Below are 20,730 nucleotides of genomic sequence, written 5' to 3'. Positions count from 1 at the left end.
GGGAACCAGCCAACTCCTTGGAATAGCTAACACCTCAGCCTAATACCCAGTCACCCTTACACTGGAATTAGTAGATGCAATGTAGAGTGTGAAAAAAATACAAATCTGTAATCATCAATTTCCTTTGTTGATTCCCAGTGATTGTTTTTTTAATGCATAAATATATATTTGCACTCTGACAAAACAATGAACGTCATTCCAGTCTATCTCCACGATCTCTCTTATCTGACGACTGCGAGCCATGAAGTCATGAATTCGTGTTGCAAACCGGCAGACACTGCACTGCCGCAGTTTGCACTCCAAATCCCAAGATACTGCATTCTTGTGTTTTTCGTCAGAGCGCCAAACGTCATCAACTGTGATCTACGTGTAGAAGTCCTTGAATTATCGCGGCAATGGTAGCCGCCTGGGATGGATGTTTCTGTGATTCGAGATTTATTTTTGGTGTTTCGTTTGCAGTTTGTCACGTTCATTCCTCGTAACAGTAGCGGTGTACAGTATAATCGTTATGGTAAGACGAGGTTGCATATGCAGAGAGAGCGTCTTGATTTTGACAAACAGTTTTGACACTCTTAATGTTCCCTTTTTTGGGGAAATCGGTTCGAATAATTCATTACTTTTTAGAAGTCGAATGAAATATAACTTTTTTTTACCATAGAAACCATCTTAAAGTTCAGTTCCTTGTTTTAGTGCTGGCAAACTTCTCGTTCTCAATTTTTTATTCTTAAGTGCTGTAGTTCTGCAAATATAATACATCGCATTTTCATACAGCGTAGACAACTTTAAAGACAGTTTTTCTAGAGTGTTAAACCTGTCAAAATACGGTAGCTAATGTATCTTGACAGAAAACGGGGAAACGGCTCCTAATTAAGCAGTTTATGGCTTTTAAATCTCTCAACACGGAATTAAGTTGAATTTTTTCTCTTAATGTGAAAGTGGTTTCTTAATCGTATAACGGGGTTCCCTGAGAGAGATTAATTTAATGATCTTTTAGCATTTTAATTTTAATTCCTGTACGAATAATACTCTTGTCTCATTACGTCATAATTTCAGGAATTCCAGTTCTCAGCTAGGCTGTGTATATAAGTGCTGATTTTTTTTTCTTCTCTTCTAATTCAGGGCGAAATTCTATAATACGTTTAAAGGAAAGTGAGCAAAAGAAACATCTCTTGTTTTGGGTTGTTTTGCAGGCTTCCAAGTGGAGTGAATTATTTAACGTGGGAGAAGAGTTTGATGATGAGGTGTGTGAATTCTTGATTTTTCTGCTTTTTATATCTGATAGAAATTGCCTGTGTAGAATTCTTTGTATATTACACTTACTCTGGGCATCTACGAGGTTTTGTTTAGTTATTTAATAACCAAATATATTTAAAAATAAATTTAAATGCTGTTTGGTGAAGTGTTTCCTATTTAGAGTGCTTACAAAACTGCTGTGCAGAATGTGTCAAATAGTTAAAACTACTGTTTGACACCCAATGTCCAATCTTACCTTTTTTTTCCACCTTTTTCTTCTAGGATAGTCTCTCTCTGTCTTATTCTCCCAGTACCGTGCCCGCGCAGTCTCCTGTTAATGAGTCTCCCGTTGTCTCAGTTCTGAGAGCTCCTTCGACAGCAAACCTCCAGACAGCCAAAACCAGCAGTAACCTTCAGCCCCGCCGTGCGATTCCACCTCCTTTGTCTCCCTCCATTCTGCTGCAGCAGCATGGCAAGAGTCAAATTCCTGGGAATCCTGATGGCCCAGCGAGTCCCGAGTTTGACTTTAGATCACCTCCCGTTTCGGCAAACTCCTGTGGGCATCCTCCTAAAATCTTAAGTGGAAATGTTGCCAACACACAGCGACAGTGCTTGGCACCTGTGCCAACGCTGAGTGAAAAGACTGCCAGTGGTGAAAGGCTGTTGGCTCCGGTGGTTGATGACTTTGACGATATAGACTGGGATACAGCATTTGCAGATATAGAGGAGCCTGTATCCAGTCTCCCTAAAACGGACAACACAGGTCCACTTCAGCCTACTGTAAAGCAACCCAGGGTGGAATTTGTTTCTCCAGCCAAGAAGCTACGAGCCTCAAATTGTGGTGGTGGTCATCCGCAAGTGAATCATGGCTTGCAGGACACACGTGTGGAACACATTGCACCCAACACTTCGTGGGGCTCGGCACGGCAATCTGCACACGGCGTTCAACACTGTTCTTCCTTCTCGGGGCAGAAGTTTCCCAGTTTCAATCTTTCTCCTTCAGCAAAACGTCACGATTTCTCGACTGGAATACAAACGCCAATATGTTTGAATAAATCAGGCAGCATGAATGGCGACTCTGTTCTGGTGCGGACTCCTCAAGCTTGCCAAGAGACTGCCAGGAATACTAGACCAATGACTCCATTGCAGAGCCAAAAAGTCCATAGCTTACCCAACAACAGAATGCAATATCTACCAGCTCACCCCTCTTTAAAAGCTGGTTCTCCTGTGCCCAGTATGGAGGGCTCTAGACCAGCCTCCAGAGAGTCCAGTTTTTCTGCTGTCTCTCCCAAATCCCTTCAAGCTCCAGTCTTTACTAACCACCTTGTGCAGCTGGTGTCAGCTGCCAGCAAGATACCACAGGTGCCCCGTTTGGACCACCCCCAGGCTAAGATCAGAAGATTCCCGGGCCCAGCAGGCCTCTTGCCCCAACAGGTAGAGAAGATATCTAGATGTATTTCTGTTTTTGATAGCAGTAAATAACTTGCATCATAAGTGAATAAACCTAGATCAAATGTGATACCCAGTATACTTTACATGTGAAATATCAGCCCACTTAATCAAAGATCCTTTGACTAATATAATTCTTCTGTCTGTAATCAGTAACTGATGTATATGTATTGATGACAGGGCTATGAACATGAAGACGATTTAGAAAAAACTAATATATCCTAACCAGTATGTCTGATAGATAACTGGAGCTATGAAAAACTATATGAATGCAAGAATATGCAAACTCCAAACAGAAACCAAGGACTGAATTGATCTCAGGGTAATGAAGTCATGGGCCTTCAGAGTAATCATATTAGTATTAAGATATTGAGTTTGTTTCCTTTCAGCAAAGATTAAGTTGTGGTTAGTGGATTTTTTTTAAACAGGCATGTTCTTAGCAATGATTAAATATGGTTACATAAACAGAAACGTTTTTTTTTCTCTCAAAAGTCACACAATTAATTTTTAAAGCATTGTTCACTAAAAATACTTCATGCACTTATTTATGTACACCCCAACATGAAATAAGTATGTTTTGCATGCACGGTTCTGTCAAATAGTTTGTCAAGACTTTTTGGAAATTGTATGCTTTGGTGTACTGTAAAAAAGTGATGCTAACATTACATGTTGCTTTCAAATCTTCTGCTTGAAGGCTTCCGGCAGTGATTTGGAATTTCACTGTGACTAATTCCCTTCCTTGGTGTTTTTTTATTTGTAGCCCAGTGGAAGAAACTTGGATGAAATCCTAATTTCCCACCGCCAGGTCCCAACTCATGGAGCCCTGGCCAAACTGCAAGCCCAGGTATCGCTGAGCTTCCCTAAACAAAACTGATTTAAGGTCTCTTTTGACTTTGTCTTTGTCACCTGACCCTTTATGTGGCGTTTTGGAAAACCAGGCCTTTCTCTGTCCCAAGTAAATATACACAAGTCCATAAATGAATGATCCGTCAAATCCAGATCATAAGTGGGAAGGACCTGATTTTCAGAGGTCCCTTGAGCATCTTCTACCCTCTGTTGTAAAGGCTCCCTCTTTCTAAATGCTCCTGAAGCGCTTCTGCACCTCCACCTGGAACTCAGACACTGACGTTCTGACCTTAGAAGGTGTCCTTCACCTGGCCAAGCAGGTGGAAATCAGGTGGTTGGGAATCCAGACTGTACAGTGGAAGGGGTTGAGAGATAAAAGCCAGGATACGGAATGCACTGTCCTATACTACTTCCCTGTGCCAACAGGGTCATTTATATACCCAAAGCATGCTGGGATATTATTTCATTAATTAACACATGGGTCACATCCATGCAAAAGTCCTTGCATTCAATCAGCTTGTTGTCCCTCATTTACCCAGGTGTTTCCCTTTGTTTGTCCACTATTTGTATGTGGTAAGCCCGTCTTGCAAGGCATTGATAGTCAGCATTTTCCGTCCGAGAAGTGGCTCGATGTGTTGAGCTCTGAGGATTATTGAAACTATGTGAATCATAGCAGTTAGACCAAATACTGATCTGTTTTTGGGTGACCATGTTGTCCACAATCCCCAGCTTGATGTCAGACATGACTTTTAAAAATCTTTTTTTGCTACTAAATTGTTATTTCCAGTATTCATAAATTCATATTTCCAGGTACAGAAAACACAAGGGTCATGTTTTCACCACACTTTCAAGGATTGCTTTAAGTAAAATCCAACCAAAACAAATCTAACACTCTGCTCTTTAAAGTGCAGTAAACCTGGATGGAGGCCTCTGAAGGTTTCCTGTTTCCCTGGGGTATAATGGGGGTAAAACAGGAATCATTCCGTCGCTGCATGCACTATCATGATTAAAGTGAGGCTGCGGGCAAATGGTCAGACTGTGTGCGAGGTCGAGTCATATATTCTGTGCGTATCATGCAGCCTTCTGTCTGTTTCACCTCTGGATTGGTCTGGTTTGATTCTCTCATTATGCAAAAGCAATACTGCCTCAATTAAAAATACAAAAAAGTTTGAATTGTCTTTGCCAGTGAGCTTTTGCCATTTGGTGGCTTAGCAGTCCTATTTGGCTTCCGTTGAGGGGTTTTACTAGTTAAGGTGAGATATTTGTTTACTGCCTAGAGGTCTGAATACCAGCGTGTCATATAGGGTGCAAGCAGTATTTAAAGGATGAATGCTGAAGGTGTAGTACGGGTTTTTTTTCTGAAAATAAATGAGGAAGATTGCAGGATGTACAGAGTATAGTTCTCAAAATGGAAGACGTTGTCTGTTCTTCATTACACGGCAGCTCCCCAGTTCCCAGCAGTCCTCTCCGCAGGAGGATGAGTTTTACAGAGGGCCGTGGGCAGCGATGAAGGCTGAGACAGGGCTGGATGAGAAGAATCCCTCCTGCTTTCTGAAGACCTACAGTATCATCATGGTGCTGCGCAAGGTCCATTCAGTCTTTCATAGCTTGCCACTCTCTAGCTACTGGTGCGAACTAGAAATGAAGCCTGAATATTTATTTTAATAGGCACTGAGCACTCAGCATGTAACTGACATCGCTAACATTTGTAACTATGTTGTCTAAAAATATTCGGAACTATACCATGTAATTAGCTATTCCTATCAGTTTGTTTACTGCAATACTAATTAGTCTAGGAATACATTTGCCATGCATTGTAATGGATTCTCCATAAAAATATTTACAAAATCATTTTATATTGTTTATATGGTTTATTAATTCAGATATTTAATATTTATTCAGATTATAATATTTTAACTGTTGCATGCATAGTATACTTCCAGTTTTGTAAATGCTATAATTTTTCTTTGATTCTATTTAAACTTAATATGTATTTAGAAGTAAATGTCTTAACGGCATAGACAGTAGATGAATGCTTCATCACTTTTCCTTCTTCATAAACATCCCCCAGAATCTAAGGATTTTTCTTTTGCATCTGGGGGTTTAGTGCTGGAGGGACAGCTGTTTTCTGCAGCTTTTCGTTTGAATGTGGCTCTTAGTAAATGGACCAGTTTAGCACAGGTGCTGGCAGGAGATACAGACTCACAGGACTTCCAAGATTGGGATTGGGCAGCCACAGTGCTAAACGTTCCGGACACTTTTGCTCTTAATAGGTTTACTTTAAGATTCCTTCTTCTTGCATCTGTCACCAAGCAGCTGCTTCCACGTGACAGTATCTCTGCGTCTCGTCTTTCCAGGCGGCTTTAAAGCAACTTTCGAAAAACAAGGTCCCCAACATGGCAGTGGTGGTGAAATCTATAACTCGCACCAACAGTGATGCCAAAGCCGTGTTCAGAGACCCTACAGGTATGGCGGAACACTCTACTTAGACTGAAATTGGATTTATAGTGTCCAACTAGTAACTATATTAATTTTTTTTCCAGCTGAACTGACTCCATTGATTCGCTTGCTTGTTTAGACTTTTATTTAACTTCTTTCTTTGGTCAATCCCAAGTTTCAAAAATCCCCAACTTCGGGGGTGGGGGTGACACTGTATCAGCCACACCCATAGCTGGAGTGACATTGCAGCAGACATCTACAACAAGCACCTTTTTCTGCAATGATCCAGTTGGTTACATTTCAGGCAGTAAACTTGAATGAGACTGACAAAGAGTTACCAATTACAAATCATATTTTCACAAGAGGTGAAAGCAAATTTACCCATATACCTTAGACAGAAAATTAAAACCAGTTTTTGAATAGGGAACTTAGCTGGAGCAGAATCCAGAAGAGGGCATTTCTCCAGGAGCACTCTGTTGGGAACCAGTGTAGTAAAGTCCAGGACAAAGATGAGAAATGGAAATAACTGTAAGAAGTGTTCCCTTTCACTCATATTATTTAGGAAAATGAAATTAAACTCCTCCAAAACATTAGGCATGTCAAGCTTCTGGAACAATCGTGCACAATTCTCCCCTAACAAAATCGCTCTATGTCAGAGGTTTGCAAAGAAGAGAGGTTTTGTTATTTCCTTATTTCGGAAGCGATCTCTTTGCAGGGGAAATGCATGGGACTGTTCACAGGCAGCTGTTGGAGACAAGACAATCTGAGCTGAAGACAGGGGCTGTGCTGCTTCTTAAGCAGGTTTGCCAAACTGTGCCTCGCATATACCTGCATTAGCTCTGTACCCTTGGCAGAGGGAATGAAATGGCATGGACTGTGAAAAAGATAATTCCAGGAATGGCACGCAGCAGATCTGCAGAATATCGTGTGCAGCCACCTTGAGGGTATAATAATACAGCCAGTGTGCGTGAAAGGCTTCCTTTGCCTTTAGAAGACAGCACTTTGTTAACCAACCCTAGAGCTAGTCTTAAAAAGAGATGTGATTTTCGTTTTCTCATTAAAGGTCTTACATAATGTAGAGTTTGGATGTTGAATGTCTTTTGCAATTTTTTTTCCTATGGAGTAGTTTGTACACATCCCAGAACCTAGAGCAAAACATCATTTACTTTATTACATTCTTATGTCTTAAGTATAGAGGTTCTGATAGCACAGCACACATTGTTGAATCACTAGTGTATTGAACACTTAGTATGACTTAAAACTAGGTCATAAAATAGAAAAGGGCATGAGGATTTCTCAAGATGACTAGATCTTGCGTTATGACACAAGGCCACATAATTAATCCATACACTGAGTTTGAGGTGTTGCATAAATAAGCTGAAGACATGAAAGATTATAGGGGAGCAGGATCCATATTCTGATAGTCATTGTTTTACACAAATAGCTCCAGTCCTGCTTTCTGACAGATTTGTATACACTATGGCTGCTTATGGGTCTGAATAAAAAAAATCTTATTTGTCTGAATCACACATGAATGATCCTTGACTTTGGTACGCAAGGAAAACATTTCAGTCCAGACACTTAACATCAAGTCTGAGTTAAGTCTTGAAATGAATATGTTAAGAGATGCAAGCTCAGACATTGGGACACCAAGACATAAAAGGACCATGTCTGTTCCAGTTTACTGATTTAAGTTCTTGCAAAAGATGCCTGTGGGGATTTTGAGAGGTGGGTGTGTAGACCAGTCTGAAAGAGTTGCTGTTAAGCATGGTGGCAGGGAATCTGGGATCCAGAATATCGTGGGTGATGAAAATCGAATTTAATTTAAATAAAAAACAATAACGGAGACCCTGTTTAAAAACCTTGTTCTGTGATATTGATCTGATTTCTGCACAGGTTGGAGTGTTTTCTCCCTCTCATCGAAATCATTACTTGAATGTGACTCCAAACAACGTGCTGAGAATTTACTCCCCTGATGGGAGTAATTGGACCTCCAGCGAGCTGTCCCAGAATGAACTAGTAAGCATTGCTGACTTTGAATATCCGTTCATTACTTCCGAATTAGTCAAGGCATTGTGTCATCATCCCCAAAATTACACTTTTTGTACTGTATAGCCCATTCTTCTTGTGTTTTTATATCGCGAGGTGCTAGTTCAGACAACACAATTTTGATTAGTTTCGGCTCTCAGTGCATATTTTGAAAGTTATCCCCAAAGCACTAACCAAAACAGAATGGTAAATTGATGTCAAAGCATAAAACAGAATAAGCTGTTGTCTCTGGGATACTGTAAAATTAAATCATTTCCCAATTAATTAACTCTCAATATCCCTCTTTCAGAAACAAATGCACTTAGTGCCTGAGATGAGCTTCAGAAAGGAACAAGATAGTGCCATCAATATGAACCTCATGTATGAGGAGGAGGAGGAGGATAAAAGTAGTGCCAACATGGCGTCCAAAACACCCAGTACCCAGTTAAACAGTGCGAACAGTAATCCAGGACAAACAGCACCACAGACACCAGGAGCTGTGGTGGTGGATGATGATTCGTGGGATGCAGGTACACATTTTTCTATTCACTTGTTCTTCTGGGTGATATTTCTGAGCGCGTACCTGTATTATAAAAGCAACCTGTATTCAGTCACTATTGGTTACAGTTCTTGGAAATCCATCAAACGATGGCAGTAGAAAATAAATCTCCAGTACCACACTGGATAGAGGTACCATCATACAGACTGTTTTAACAAAAATGCAACGTTAATGACGTTGTGTCGGCATTCTTCAGTGTAAGGAGATTGCATTTTAAACTGAATTTCTGCATATACTGTGGTCATGTTTATATCCCTGCTTTTAGAAATAAGCAGGAATGTCAGCTCCATATTCTTGATATAGGCCCTAAAATTTCACATGCTTAAGTTTCCCTTCTGCCTGATCTACAGGATAGTTTCTTCTAGCCCTAAATCTTATGCATGAATATGATTGCTGCTTCTGCTGGACCTTTGGAGTCCTTGTTAGCTGTAGAAGAGTGTTATACTGTATAAGTGTTGATTACTGTCTTGAAAATTTTGTTCTATTCCCCTTGCAGATAACCTTGATGACCTGCTGGGAGAGATACCGGAGGAGGCTTACTGTTTCTGAAATGAATCACACAGCACTCTGTAATGATCCTGTTTTGTAGGGGGAGACTCTAAAGAGATACATGGGCTGTAACCTTTGTGCTCAAAAAATATGTCTTTGCTTTATGTTTTTCTACTTTTTTTTTGTTTTCAGTGAGACAAATAGCAAAAAAAAAAGCTGCACCTTTTTAATATTTATTCATTATTCATTTCTGAATCTAATGAGAGAAACTAAAAAAATGTTTAAGAATCGAAGTACACTAAATACACAAACTTTTTGGGGGATTTGTGTTAAAAGTGAACTTGTTTTGAATCTTTTTTTCAAACTCTTGGTTGAAAACTGTTAATACACATAGCAAACAACAGTGATCTTCACATGTAACACAATACACTGAAATAATAGAGATAAACCTGGGTACGGGAACAGATCAAAACAGGAACAAATAAACTGGCAGGTTTCTCATAGTGGCAGCAGGCTGAGAGATAAGGACAACACAGTAAATGAACCACAGCTGGAAGGAAACTGCAGACAGCACAGAATACTGCAAATTCATTACAGAATGACTCTTCCCGCATTCCTTTCAGTTCAGATTCGACAAAGGAATCCATCAGGTCCAGAATTTCCTAGATTTAGGCTGAAAATCACAGGTCACTTTTTGTAATGGAAGAAACTCTGTTACTAAATTTGCCTCTCGTAAATGAAAAATAAACTTTTTATACATAGTGAGGGCCAAAAATCGTCAGGTTATATCCATGGTGAACGCCTTTCCCAAAACAAGCTGAAAGGGATTGAAATAGGACCTAGCGATGATACACAGTTCTGAAATGGTACTTTGTTAAAAGAAATAGGTGACGGCAAATATCAACGTCATTTGATATTGTCTGAAATATGTTTGTGAATGAAACTACTGTAGCTGTTTCAAATTTACTTAACTAAGCAGGAAACAGTGTTTAATTTTCTTTAAATGATTTAAGAATGTTATGGTTCAATAAGAAATGGGTTTAGACCTAAAAGATTCTGATTTTGAAACCCGATGTTTGAAATAGCTATCGGTAGGTCAGCATTAAGAGTAGTAGGGAGGCCACTGGCCACCTTCCACTGAAGTACATTTTGGAGATCACCAGTTTTTGCATTGCAGCTTTCACTAGTTGGTTTGTATACTTAAATTAGAGTGTTCATGTACATAATTCAGATCACCTAGACTTGCACTGGAATTACCCCATCTCTCTAAAGCAGTGCTTGAGCCAGCTTGTTTACTTAATAAAGGCCTTTACCATATAATTTCACTCAATATATCCTGTTGTTGAGACTGTGTGCCAACATAATACTATGAATGACTTCAGTATTGAATTAAACCTGTCATTTAGCAGGTGAAATCTATTTATTCAGCTTCACAATTGCGTGATGAGATTCCTTCAATTACCATCTGACAAATGGAAGTTATTAGCTTAAGCATACAGCTTTGAAACACTCCTAAATTGAAGCCCCAAACCTTGAATGCCAGACTCAGCATGGTGCATTTAAATGAGTTGAAATGCATTTCCAACCTGCCCTAATTGCTTTCATAGAACTAACAAAGTTTGGATCCTTTTAATCAAGGTATTCTCTGTGTGAACTGTTTGGGATATACGGGGAGCAAAGTCATTTTTTAAAGTGCAGGAACAAGAGCTTTTCAGTTCTGTGCATGCAAATGGCAATGCAAATAACAGGACATTAAATACATTTAAAATGTTTCTATCTTGATACTAGATTTACAATAAAACTTTATAGGAATAATTGCAACATTGGGAGAAAGGATGTAGATTTTTTTGGAAATGTACAGTAGGTTAGAAGGCCTGAGTGGTGGGACTACTGTATTTATGAAATTATTATAGTCAAAATGATTAATTAATGATTGCCCCTTATCCCAGTTTGTAAAGGTACCTCATAGGCTGAGCAGCATTGCCAAAGGAATATTGCAGCAGAGGCTAACAAATGCAAAACTTTCTTTTTCAGTAGTGTTACAGTAAAGGTTTTTGGAATAAGTAGTGTGAGTAGGTATATTTGATGTAAAATTTATTAAATTAAATTCAGTCAAATTGATGCTATCTACACTTAATTCATGTGCTGTTTTGTTATGAAAAATCTTAAGACAAAGGATAATGAAAGATGCTGTATATAATAATACAGGTACACGGTTTCCTATATAGATTAAATTCCCCATTGTTTCTGTGAAGCCTCTGTTCAGATTCTTGAGGGGAATACTTTGAATGTCACCACAGCTTCGGGGAAAAACTGGGTGAACAGGCCGTGCAAGGTTAATGTGAGGCACTTTACGGTTACCTGGCACTTTTTTTTTTCCTTTAGTCGCAGGTGACTTGAAAATTAAATTCAGTCAGTGTGTGACTTTGATGTGGCTCTCGCACTGCTGCAGAAGTGTGGAGCCAATTTCAGCCCTCTCGCAACTCTCATTCCCCCTGGCAGGTGGAGCAGAACTGAAGCGGTTCCCTCCGTGGGCCTGGGAAGTCAGAGTCTGTCCTCAGTGGAGTTCCTTTGGTTTCCGTTTCTGAAGTAGAGGCTGCAGGACAGATTGGTTCAGCTTGTCCCCAACAGCTCTGGGCTTCTGCCAGGCTTGTCATTTTATCAGCCTGTCTGAGGAAGCAGTCACATCAGTTCAACAACTGTCGCTTTGGGGGAGTCAACCTTCCAACCTTCTGTTGGCACCTTTAGCTCAACCAAATGCCTCCTGCTGTCAGGGCAGCCATTCCCCAAGTGGCTTGTCTATTGCACTTGGAGCAGCAGCATGAAATGGTGAAAGATATTTCTGGAGAATTGGCGGCTTGTACCAGCACTGTCACCAAGCATGTTCTCCGTACCAAAAGAAAAGAGCTCAGAGATGTTACATTGGTGTATTGCAGCATTTCCACTTTCATTTTTTTTCCATATCTTTCTTGCTAAAGGTCCAATAATATATTGTTTTCTTTCTGCAAATGAGTGCAAACATACCTGACAAGACATGCATGGGAGAATTCTGCACCCTAACGTGACAAACGGAAATGTAACTTTCCGGGAATATGCTTTGGAAAAACACAAGAGGTTTTTGTTGGATTAGTTATGGCTAGTTACCTGGCTAGTAAAGTTAAAAGCTGAATTTCATACAGAAATCAGAAGACACAATCCTATGAAATTATAGGTGACTGTTTACTTGGCAGCTTTATGCAAGTTGATTTGAATTTAGTTGACTAAGAGGAAAAAGTACCTGTAAAATTAGATTGTGTTCTCTTTGAAACACTGGTTCAAATACTGAACTGGCCTGCACAAGGCCAAGATAATTAGGTTCTTGCTGTTTGTTTGTGTCATGCTGAATTGCATACATACAATTTGCATGTGTAGGCTCCTTATTTTGTGCCATGACTGTTTTTTAACCATCATGAATCACAAAGATGTCATTCATAAAAGTACAATGAATTTGTTCCACTTACCCATTACACCTACAGCTTTGCATACCTTCCAGTTTCCATCCCTTTCATTACCACTAAGACCACGAATTTCTTTTTGTCTTCACACAAGTTTGGCATAATCCTGCTTCGATTATGTCTAATGGTATGCCTAACCTCCGTACCAGGATGCGATTGCCTGATGTGGCTTCAGTGTTCAGTAGATGGCAGCAATAACCCGCAAATCTTGCAATGTACACAGGATACCTCTTGCTAGCAATAATAATCAACATTATTTTATGTAGCATTTTTAAAAGCAGATTGGCTACATTTGTGTTTAATAATGAAACAAAAGCAACTAAACACTGCAAAAACACATATGCAGTCCTGAATCTATGTTTTATGTCATCAGAATTGAATTGAAACTCATGTATTGCACTCTTAATTCTATAGAGAACAGCTCAGTTCCTGAGCCTTTACTTTTTTTTACTGCACTTAGATTTTTTTATATATTCATGCTGAAAGTGAAATGATATGTAATTTAATGTATGAACCCCACTGTGCCTTGGCTAAAACTGGTAGCTTAAGTGCCATTTTGGGAGTTTCTGAAATCGATGATACAAAAGTGTTTGCTGATGCTGGAATTCAAAAAACAATATACAACCTGATGTCATCATGGCTAACCAAGTTCGGCTTGGCTTATATCATTATTGATGGGAGGCCTGTAAGGAATATTGAGATGCTGCTGGATTTGATGCCGGTGGATCAGAAGATGAAGAAGATGGTACTTTTCCATTTTGTTCAGACGTTTCTGAATCAATATCCCAGTGAGGTGATGGGGCTGGGAGTGAGGGGCAGGTCTAAAGATTCAATGACTCTTTTATGACAGCATGGGTGTTAACAACAATATAGCCATGTAACAAAATCAATCAGCTCCACACTGTCCCTCTGCTGTAATTCAGATTTAATTCAGTTTTCTGCCCTGACACATACAGTCTACCCCTGTGATCAGCTTATCATGTGGTGTGCAGGAGAAGACATCTATCTTGCACTTATCAATTTTATTCTTGGCATCATCCCTCCTCTGTCCTGTACTGTCAGAGAGCAAGCTAATGCGTAGTGGTTCTAATGACACACTGCCTGGTGATAGATCATTTATTGTCCATACATTTTCCTGTGGAAATTTGTCTTGATTCTAACTTTCACAGTGATCCTCATCAGTTAAGATATCACTAAATTGCACAAAAAATAGATGGAAAAAAATATTTGGAATGTGGCAGGTAAGTAACAAAAGACACATTTATGCCATCGTATGCAATGATTTTATGTTGGATAAGCAGAGCTAAAGATACAGTAGAAGTTCAGAACTGAAAAAATGTCTAAATGCTCTTTCTTATATACAGCATTGACATTGTGCAACTGTTGCTTATGCTCAAGAACAAAATAGCCATTTTTGTAGGTAATTTTAAAATTTCATTAAGCTAAATAAACCAGGGTAAAGTCAGTTGTATAGGCTTACAGGATTTTACTGTGAGGCAATTTTGCAGGTTTTGTCAGGGGCTAATGTGCGAGGGGAAGCCAATGTGTAAAGTGAGTGGCACGCATGATAATTGATTCCAGGAGCTTTTACATAGACAAAAGCAGCCTAAGAGGCAGGCGCAATTAGTCCTTTTTGTTGAAAAACGACCCATTTTGACAGGGCATTTACATTTCACATTTAAATATATTCATGTACCCCCCCCTATCTGTCGAGCACTGACCACCCCTCTCTCTCTCTCACGCACACACTCACACACACTGAATTTCCTTCACTCTGTCTCTCAACCTTAAACTCCTCAGAACACACTCTGCTGGAATCTTCCTCCGTGTTTTTCAGGATCCCCTCATGGACTAAGACTAAGCCTACCGTAAGGCAAGCGCCAGATGCAGCAAAATCAACTGAATGCTTATTCCCATCAATGCTTTTGAGCACCAAGTCCTGACCAGGCTTTTCTTTCATCTGTTATAGTCCTTTTAGATCCCTTCAAAAACAACAGTTTAAAAAAAGACCCTAAAGAAGGCATTTTTCCTTCCTTGTTTCATTTTTATTACTTTTTTTTTGGTTAAAACTGCTGACATCAGAGTGCTATCATTGCCCAGAGGCTGTGGCATCACTCTGGGAGTCATCATCGCTGATGTGGTGATTCGTAGTTTCTCCCAGCCTTCAGCAGCTTCTGTTCCTAATTTTTTTCTTCTTCTCATGCTTCAGTGGTGCTCTGATTTTTCCTTTTTTTTTCTTTTCATTTCCCTGCATCAATCCTCATTCTGTCAGCCGTGGTCTGAGAAGGAAAGCAAAAATACTGTGGAGAGATGGGAGGCCAGTGAAGGAATAGCTACCAGCAGAAACAACAACAGCTACCAGCAGAAAAAAAAGGGCAAAGCACAAATCTCAGCCTTACCAGTCTTCACTTCTCCAGCTGGGAGATGAAAAGGAGAGTCAAATGAAATAAAAGCACGTCCTCACACAACATCAGAGTGTGAAGGCTCCTGCTCTCCCCCTCTCTCTCCCTCACGCACTTGTGCTCTCACTCTCCCTCTCTCTCAGTGTGCGTTTGTGTGCTTCTCTCCCTTACTGCTTCATTTCAGCTCTCTTTAATAAACCAGGTTCAGGGAAAGCAGGCATTCCCTGTGGATCACCACCGAGCGAGAGGAGATATGCACTAGTTAAGATTGGCTGAGGGGCTCCAGTCCCACACAAAAGCGTTGTGTCATCTCGCTAGTCAGATAGATTGTGCTTGAATTTGTCTTCTGTGAGACAGAGAGAGGATGAGGGGGGGTTGAAAAAAACAGAAGCATCTTCATTCATTGGCTATTTTTTTTCTTTCCCTCCCACACTGAACTCACCTTAGTGCCTCCCCTCCCCCCCCCCCCCACAGAATATCTGTCTGCCTCCTTTGCTTCACAGCACTGAAGTCAAGAGCAAAAGAGTTGTAGCCAGGAGTCTTGAGTAAATATCTACGGGCAGGAAGAGAGCTATTGAGAGCATCAAGCTGTCTGGGTCCAAGCTCAAGGAGGCGGTTTGGGGGGGGGGGGAGCACCCAGGAAGGAAAAGAAGCCTGGAGTCGTAGCTGTCATTTCCTTTTTTGGTCCAGTCTTTTTTTTTTTGTTCTCTTTCTTTCTTTCTTTCTCCAAAAGGATTATTATTTGGATTACCAGACAAAGTTGGAGGAATGGATCTGAAGGAGAACCCGAGTGAGGGCAGTGTGGGGAGCTTCCAGCCTTCTGGCCTGCAGATCTTTGCTCACACCTCTACCTTTCATGGTATCCGCTACATATTTGTCTATGGACCCCTGACGCTACGGCGCTTCCTGTGGACGCTGGCCTTCTTGGCGTCTTTGGGTCTCCTAGCGGTGGAGAGTGCCGAGCGAGTGGCCTACTTCTTCTCCTACCCCCATGTCACCAAAGTTGATGAAGTGGTTTCTAACAGCCTCATCTTCCCTGTTGTGACTGTCTGCAACCTCAACCAATACCGCTTCAGCAAGCTGACCCGGAATGACTTATACCACGCCGGGGAGCTGCTGTCCTTGCTGGACGTCCACTTGAGGATCCCTGACCCCCACTTGGCTGAGCCTGAGGTCTTGGCCATGCTGATGGAGAAGGCAAACTTCACCTACTACAAACCCAAGCCCTTCAGCATGCGGGAGTTTACAGAACGAGTAGGCCATGACCTGAAAGACATGATGCTTTACTGCAAGTACAGAGGCCAGGAATGCAGCCACCAAGACTTCAAAATGGTGAGTCCTTTCCTCCGTCTCCATCCGAGGTTTTGCTTTGTGCTCATGGCCAGTATCAGTATGTTTCCAGGAGAGGTTTTACAAGAGAGCTGTTTTTGAATATGTTCAGATTTAGCATAATTCTAGCTGTCTGTTTTACTTGAATAAGATCTTTGTTGCCAGTTTTGATGTCGTATTTGAATCCTTGCTTGAAATGGAACACTTCATGGAAAATATGTACTGTATGATCCACAACCTACGGCCTCTCATTGTCTCTTAAGGTACTTTCTAGGCACTGGAATAAAGGTTTCATTGGCCTTTTCTGGCCAAGTGACCTGTAAGATCATGCAAGAATGAAACTCAAATCACATGGGTGTCCCCCCCTACCTGAATATCCTTCTTCTCCCTTGCTTAAGTCTAGAGCAAAAGAAGTGTAGCTAGCAGGTTTGAATAAAAACCTGAAGGCAGGAAGAAAGCTTCTTTAAGCAAAGTCCAAACACCTCCTGTTCAATAGGACCCCAGACCATGGAGACAAAGAAGCTAGAAATGTGTCATCCTGTCTGGAGATGAAAGTCCCAGGAACATGGACGCATGAAACCTGAAAAGACTCACAACAAAAGCTTTGGTATCTGTATTCTAATGTTCCCTTTAATCACAGTGGGCAAATATCATTGTTTTGTGCTTTGGGTATTTTCTAACACAAGAAGAGCATAGTACAGTAATGACAGTACAGTACTAACATTCTCCTTTCTTGCCCTGAGCTTTTCACCTTTTCCACAAGTTCTATCCAGAGACATAACCCTGTCTTTGCTATGAAAGAATGTGAAAAATCATTGTCCTATGACTGGTAATGATCTCACATTACCAAAGGCACACAGCCACTCTCTGACTGGTGGGATACAATTGAATATCTTCCCTCCTTAACAGGTCTGAGACAGGAGTGTAAGCTCACATGTGCAGCAGATGGAGATTCTGAATGATAAATACATGAGAGGACAATTAGAGATGGATACTGTGATAAAATGTAGCACACATATGGACTGGATTACATGCATAGTGGATGCAAATGTAGCATATTTTAGGGAAAGCCACTTTCAGCAAGACAGTTACCTAAAAAGAGTGTGTTGTGTTATATTTATAATGAAGGTTATTTCAATCCCATGTTATGCAGATATGGTATAATGTACTGGCTGTAATATAATGCAAAGAGACCAAATCACAGAAGGATAATGTTTTACTGCATGGAAACGAGCACTTTTTTTGTTTCTGTGAATACAGGGACATGTACACAAACAGCTAAAGGGTGATATTTTGAAATATAAGGAGAATATAAGGTGGGCAGGTGACACTACCAAAGGAGAAGGAAAGAGAGAACAGAACATCCCTTTGATTTTGAAAGCGGACAGTCCTTGCATTCTTCTGTGCAGCACTTTTGAGTTGGCATAACCTCCTGGGGCAAAGGCACAGCACAGTAAGACAGCAACGCACACATGCTAAAGCCCCATTCTTAATGCATTCATCATTTTGGAGTTGTACAGTATTAGCATCTGTACAGAGCTAAAAACTAATTTGATAGAAGTAAATCAGATCAAATGATCTGCAGGACTATTTTGTGTAGTTTTGGGGGACATTTTTAATTTACTTTCTCAGTCCTCAAAGTTCATAATAACATAAACCTGTTGCATTTTGCAAGTAATTAGACCTTCATTGATACAGTCTGGTTGTGGCTGTTTGTAGTTAATAATTCATCCATTCTCTAGGTCCCAAAGTCCATTTTCCAAATAAATTAGACCCCTTCCGTTCCACCAAAAGAACCTGCTCTGTGGAGTAAAAATTGGAATGATATTTTCATGGTTTAGAATGTAGAATGTACTACTCAGCTGGGGGATGATGGAAGTGGACAGTGGACACAAGTGGTACTGACAGAATCACTTGAATTTTGTGATGTATAATGCAACTCTTCATTAGCTGGTACTTTAGAAACAAAAATGTTTGAATATATCACTAAAGGAAAATAAAAATATATTGATATTAATTACTTTGATTACTTCAGATATTATTATGAATCATACAGTCATACCCAGAAATACACAGGTATCATATTTTCTCTCTAATCAGTACCATAGATCACAGACCCTAAAGAACATTTAAGGAATTAAACAGTTAAAATACCAAAATCACCATGATAATTAAATACTCCTATGAGCAAATATTATATTTTACATGTCTAGGGTAAGAATAGTACAAAAGTTCAGAAAATAGTTTTGTAGATTTAGCATCTGCTGTATTGCTTTTAAAAATGTTTTAAAATATCAGACAGACTTCCTGTCCTCTTTTCTTAAATCTGTAATAGTTTGGATCTGATTAATATTTATTAATGATGTTGCCAAAGGTACAGAGTGTCTTAGCATAATAAGCCTTCAAGTTCAATGTAAAATGTTCTTGATCTGATTTTGAGCTTTCACACACGCTCAAAACAAAATGTAATGGACAATGAGCTAGGAAAGGAAACTGCAGAGAGATATAGAGAAGAACTAGGGGTATACATTCTATAATTCCCTCATCTATCTATTCTCAGAAAGCCACAAAATCCTGTCAATGATTTTTGGCAACACAAGAACTACTGAAGAGACTAAGGCCAGAAAGGGATATCAGTATAGGGTAGGTAAATACATACAGGGACAATTTAGAGACATCCATGAACCTAAACAGCCTGACTTTGGGGAGATGTATTGAATTAAACCCAAGGAGGCTGGCCTCCTTTTTGTGCTTCGAGAGTTTTTCAGGATTTAACGTTTGGTTTCCTGCACATAGTGGGTCCAATGGCAGAAACAAGTGGAGAACAAATTAATTTCCACACTGCTGTGTAAGCCTGAAAAACTGATATCCATCATTCACGCACAATTCCTGCACTCTTCAAAGCAATGGTCCAGTAATAATTCTTCTTTTTCGGTTGTCTTCCATTCCCTCATGTTCTTCAAAAGGATGTGTTTAAACTTAAACAAATTTGCAATTTTTAATAGCTATGGACTCATTAGCTGTGCTAATGTGCTAAATCAATACGCTCACATACTTTTACTCATGCCTGCCTACTTTTGTTTGCTTCAGTTTAAGGATGTAAATGATGACAGAAGTACATAAGTCTTGATTGCTTAGATAATTTGAGCATTTATGCAAAATGTCCTGTTAAAATTCATTTATATTAAAAGAACTAACATATAGGATATATACAGGTATGTGTCTTTTTATAAATGTGTATGAACATAGACATTCACATAAATATACACTGTATACTGTACATTGTATACTATATTTTTAGCTCTGTATATATGCACATAAAATATACATGAAATGTACTGCATCTCTGTGCTGTGTATCACAAAACAAAGCCAGCTGCAAATGCTGTGCAATGAAGCTTGAAAGTAAGACAGAGATATGCACTTCACTTTATAGCCCATACACATTCCTTCCAGATAAATATTTTAGAGACTGCATTATGATAATATGGATTTATTTGGAATGGAGGGTAGCATGTACAATGGGTTGGTGAGTCACCTTGTATTTGGGTCTGTTATCCTAATTCCAGCCCACACACTGAGTATCACTGCCCGAGGGAGCAGAACTCAATTTGATTATGGTGCACCAGAGAGCATCTCTTCCATTCCTGAGACATGCAGCTCAGACATATGACCCATAAATTCTGTTCTCTTGCTTTCATGCTCATATAAGTTGAAAAAATACAAAGGGAATTTCAACACCCCAGGCAATAGAGTACTACTTTTTGCATTCTTTTCTGGGACTTCAGACACACGACTGTCAAATGTGTAGAAAGTCATTCAGAACTTTGAAGGAGAATGCATACAAACAGGGAGTTTTGTGTCAGGGCAATTTAATCATTAGGGAGAATTTGGGTACATTTTCATCCATAATAACTTAAAATGCCCCATCTGGATATTTGAGGATGTAACTGGCAGCATGTTTTATGCAATGTTGCAAAGGTTTGTTTGTTTTTAGGTGGGATTGATGTAGACAGACTTTTCTCATTTCTAAACATTTTAATGCTTTAGGCCTAACTCAAGGTTTTCTAAATGTGAACTTGGAGAGAGCAGTTCACATAAGCACATTGTTTACAAAATAAAATTAATAAAAAAAGAAAAGATATTACCTTTAGCACAGCTGTGCAATCCATTTACGATTTTTACGAGCAGCATTCTCTTATAAGCCTGTTACCTTACTTTGCACAGGTAAAGCACTGATCTTAAATTAAATTAAATACATTAATTTCCTGCTTCTTGAGTACATTTTGTCCAGGAATCTCCTACTTGAACAGCCTGATAAAAGCTCACTTGATGTAGTTGTCTTATTTGAACAACTGTGGTAATACCAATATTTAATTTAGCATTTTCTTTGTACATTTGTCACATTAAAACTAGTGATTTCTGAAATTCTGCAATTCAGGATTAATTTTTTTTTTTTCTCT

The 20,730-nt window shown here is 39.7% G+C and overlaps 2 protein-coding genes and 1 long non-coding RNA gene across 3 annotated transcripts in view; 2 read left to right on the top strand and 1 right to left on the bottom strand.

Moving 5' to 3' along the window:
- Positions 1-377: 377 nt before the first annotated feature.
- On the top strand, positions 378-9,228 carry hrob (homologous recombination factor with OB-fold). The gene is made up of 10 exons (XM_088906483.1): positions 378-511; positions 1,191-1,241; positions 1,516-2,667; positions 3,443-3,526; positions 4,972-5,115; positions 5,886-5,994; positions 6,683-6,768; positions 7,864-7,986; positions 8,306-8,525; positions 9,051-9,228. Exons 1-10 carry the CDS (start codon positions 509-511, stop codon positions 9,101-9,103), a joined length of 2,025 nt encoding a protein of 674 aa, XP_088762609.1. The 5' UTR covers positions 378-508; the 3' UTR covers positions 9,104-9,228.
- A 5,332-nt stretch (positions 9,229-14,560) lies between these two features.
- LOC148814602 (uncharacterized) lies at positions 14,561-15,289 on the bottom strand. Its single transcript, XR_016086110.1, has 2 exons — positions 14,937-15,289; positions 14,561-14,816 (listed from the first exon to the last, which is right to left on the bottom strand). It is a non-coding gene; the product is annotated as an uncharacterized LOC148814602 (long non-coding RNA).
- Positions 15,290-15,707: 418 nt separating this feature from the next.
- The window catches only part of asic2 (acid sensing ion channel subunit 2), a 359,162-nt gene continuing 354,139 nt past the window's right edge, over positions 15,708-20,730 (top strand). Inside the window, exon 1 of the mRNA XM_088906387.1 lies at positions 15,708-16,271. Within this exon, the coding sequence (XP_088762513.1) occupies positions 15,708-16,271 (564 nt within the window). The remainder of the gene's footprint in view (positions 16,272-20,730) is intronic.

This window comes from Atractosteus spatula, chromosome 26 (genome assembly GCF_055471065.1).
Source record: "Atractosteus spatula isolate fAtrSpa1 chromosome 26, fAtrSpa1.hap1, whole genome shotgun sequence".
Lineage (NCBI taxonomy): Eukaryota > Metazoa > Chordata > Actinopteri > Semionotiformes > Lepisosteidae > Atractosteus > Atractosteus spatula.
Note: the sequence above shows the minus strand (reverse complement) of the source record. Positions and strands in the feature narration are given on the sequence as shown.

Excerpts from the sequence above, each read along its gene's own strand:
- hrob (XM_088906483.1), top strand. Across the intron at positions 3,527-4,971 it reads TGGCCAAACTGCAAGCCCAG|CTCCCCAGTTCCCAGCAGTC; the intron begins GTATCGCTGAGC and ends ATTACACGGCAG. Across the intron at positions 8,526-9,050 it reads TGATGATTCGTGGGATGCAG|ATAACCTTGATGACCTGCTG; the intron begins GTACACATTTTT and ends TTCCCCTTGCAG.